Source organism: Lactuca saligna, chromosome 4 (genome assembly GCF_052625555.1).
Source record: "Lactuca saligna cultivar CGN05327 chromosome 4, ASM5262555v1, whole genome shotgun sequence".
Lineage (NCBI taxonomy): Eukaryota > Viridiplantae > Streptophyta > Magnoliopsida > Asterales > Asteraceae > Lactuca > Lactuca saligna.
Window position 1 is genome coordinate 105,131,602 of NC_136420.1, and position 2,419 is coordinate 105,134,020.

Below are 2,419 nucleotides of genomic sequence, written 5' to 3' on the forward strand. Positions count from 1 at the left end.
TGCATGTTGAGTTTCTTTCTCATGTCTTTTTATCTTCTTTAAAGCATCTTCCTTTTTATTTATTTTTTCAATAATCCAAGCTTTTTATCCATTTTTCCTCAAGTCCAATCTTTCGATCCTGAATCCTGCAAATCGAACCATGAAGCCGAACTAAATGAAACCACAAATATAAGCCTCTAATCCAAAGATGCCCTACAAATATGATTATGTACATGAAACGATGCTAAATAATTTAAGTGATCAAAGTTGCAAAATAATGTTACTTGAGGGGTGAAAAATGTAATTATATAGAATAAAATGAGGATTGTTTTTATAAGTTGCTGCTGAATCCTTCTCTTGAGTACGTCTCCACTCTCCTGGTGATATCTGCTTTCTCCGGCTAGATTTCTGAACTTCACCGGAGCCGTTGTGTGAGATCGACAAGGAAGCAACAATATGCCGAAGAGGACGACTCACACATACTCGAGCGAGGATGCAGCGCCAGATGGACCAGATTCCGATCTCTTCGTCTATTACTGCAAGCATTGTAGTTCTCACGTCCTCATTACTGGTGAACCTCTCTCTTTCTCTTATGTAAAATTTATGTATCTTAGTTCGTAATTCTATTTTTAGTATATTGTTCTATGCAAATTCCTTTGTGTATATTGTCAATTTGATCGAAACAACACAATTCGAAAAGGAAACCCTAATTAACTTGAAACGAACCAAAAACTGTTGCTTTTCGGCGAAAGTTATACTGGAAAATTCGAAAATCATAGGCTTTCTTCTCTTAGCTTACTTCAAATTACATTCCAACTCCTTTTTTTTCTCTGTTTTAGACCTAGTTCTGAATATGATCTTCCGCATTACTTCACCATTTGGCTCTACAATTTTCCCATATACTAAAGTAAGATTGTAGATACGCAATTGCAGAAGATGCCCAAACGAAAAACCGACAAAGCATATGCTTTGGACAAGAAAAAGCATCTTACAAGATTGAACATAAATGAAGCCGGAAAAATTCTCCTAAAGAGGTAAGCTTTTTACACTCCTTTGGCACCTGTGAAAACGTAAACATATCTTAATTTATTAACAACTAATACTGAATTTCTTATAGAGGTGAAGGGAAATTAGAAAAGCAATTTCGTATGAACTGTATAGGTTGTGGACTCTTTGTTTGCTATCGCTCTGAAGAAGACTTGGAATCTGCCTCTTTCATTTACGTTGTTGATGGTGCACTTAGTACAGTTGCTGCAGAAACTAATCCCCAGGTAAACTGTAATTGTAATTTCCATGGCTCTTGCAATACAACTCAGAAGAGTATAAATGATAAGGTTTAGGAAATTGGACCTTATTGGAAATCTTGTTTAAATGTTCAATTTAGGGTTTTTATATTGTTTTATGTTACAGGATGCACCTGTGCCACCTTGCATTTCTCAGTTAGAAGGAGGACTTGTCCAGGTGGCAATTGAAGTGGAGGACAGAGCACAACGCTCAGCAATCACAAGTAAATCTATATTTTTAACAAAATTGGTTTGTGTTATAAATTTATAATAATACATGTTTTTTTTTGAGCATATTTTTGTTTTTAATTTTTTGGTAGGAGTGAATGCTGATGATGTTAGAGTTACTGTGGCTGCACCTGCAGCACGTGGGGAAGCTAACAATGAGCTTTTAGAATTTATGGGGAAGGTTTGTTTCCTTTTTTATATTTTTGTATTTTATTGTTTAATATTTGAGTTTTTTGAGCTGTGTTAGGTGAAGAATATGATATATGTGATGTGATTTTGTTGTGTTGGATTAGGTGTTGGGTTTGAGACTAAGTCAGATGACACTTCAGAGAGGGTGGAATAGCAAGTCTAAGCTTCTTGTGGTGAGTTGAAACAAACTTTTTTTTTTTGTAAATTCTGTTTGTTTATTATGAATTTTATGTTGTAGTATTTTGTAGTATAAAAAAGATGGATATAAGAATCGGAATTTGATGGATATATTGTGGAACAGGTGGAAGATTTGACAGGAAGACAGGTATATGAGAAACTGCTTGAAGCTGTGCAGCCTTGATCTTTATGTGTAATTGCTTCATGTCAAATGTGTGAGACATTTTTTTTCCCAAAAGACTTGTTGATTTACAATTATACACATTTTGTACTTTGATTACTTATTGGTATCAATTTCGATGCTTTTTCATGGGTGTGCTTCATTTCATAGAATGGGAAAGTGATAAAAACAGAGTAACTTCCTAAAGGGACATAAAATATGTTTAGAGTAACTTTTTAAGGAGACATCAAAATAATATTTTTATAAATAAATATAATCAATTAGTTCACTTTCTTAATATTTTCTTTAGATTTTGACATCTGTCTTGATCTTGAGATAGTTTTATTCTACTTTGTTGAATAAACCAAACAAGAAAATAAAATATAACAACTCATTTAGGTAT

At 33.5% G+C, this 2,419-nt stretch overlaps 1 protein-coding gene across 3 annotated transcripts; it reads left to right on the top strand.

The window, feature by feature from the left end:
• Positions 1-331: 331 nt before the first annotated feature.
• LOC145042570 (UPF0235 protein At5g63440) lies at positions 332-2,166 on the top strand. Of its 3 annotated transcripts, none has more exons than XM_078991018.1 (7): positions 332-550; positions 899-1,013; positions 1,097-1,250; positions 1,390-1,486; positions 1,583-1,671; positions 1,784-1,852; positions 1,981-2,166. In XM_078991018.1, the coding sequence occupies exons 1-7, from the start codon at positions 436-438 to the stop codon at positions 2,038-2,040; spliced, it is 699 nt and encodes a 232-aa protein (XP_078847144.1). In that variant the 5' UTR covers positions 332-435; the 3' UTR covers positions 2,041-2,166. The 3 variants fall into 3 exon arrangements, with proteins under 3 accessions (XP_078847144.1, XP_078847145.1, XP_078847146.1); XM_078991019.1 differs by having other exon boundaries at positions 913-1,013; XM_078991020.1 differs by having other exon boundaries at positions 438-550; positions 819-1,013.
• Positions 2,167-2,419: the final 253 nt, after the last annotated feature.

Bases quoted from the DNA above. Each gene is read 5' to 3' on its own strand.
- LOC145042570 (XM_078991018.1), top strand. From the start codon at position 436: ATGCCGAAGAGGACGACTCACACATACTCGAGCGAGGATGCAGCGCCA. The intron at 1,251-1,389 runs GTAAACTGTAAT...TTTATGTTACAG, and splicing joins CTGCAGAAACTAATCCCCAG to GATGCACCTGTGCCACCTTG. The intron at 1,853-1,980 runs GTGAGTTGAAAC...ATTGTGGAACAG, and splicing joins GCAAGTCTAAGCTTCTTGTG to GTGGAAGATTTGACAGGAAG.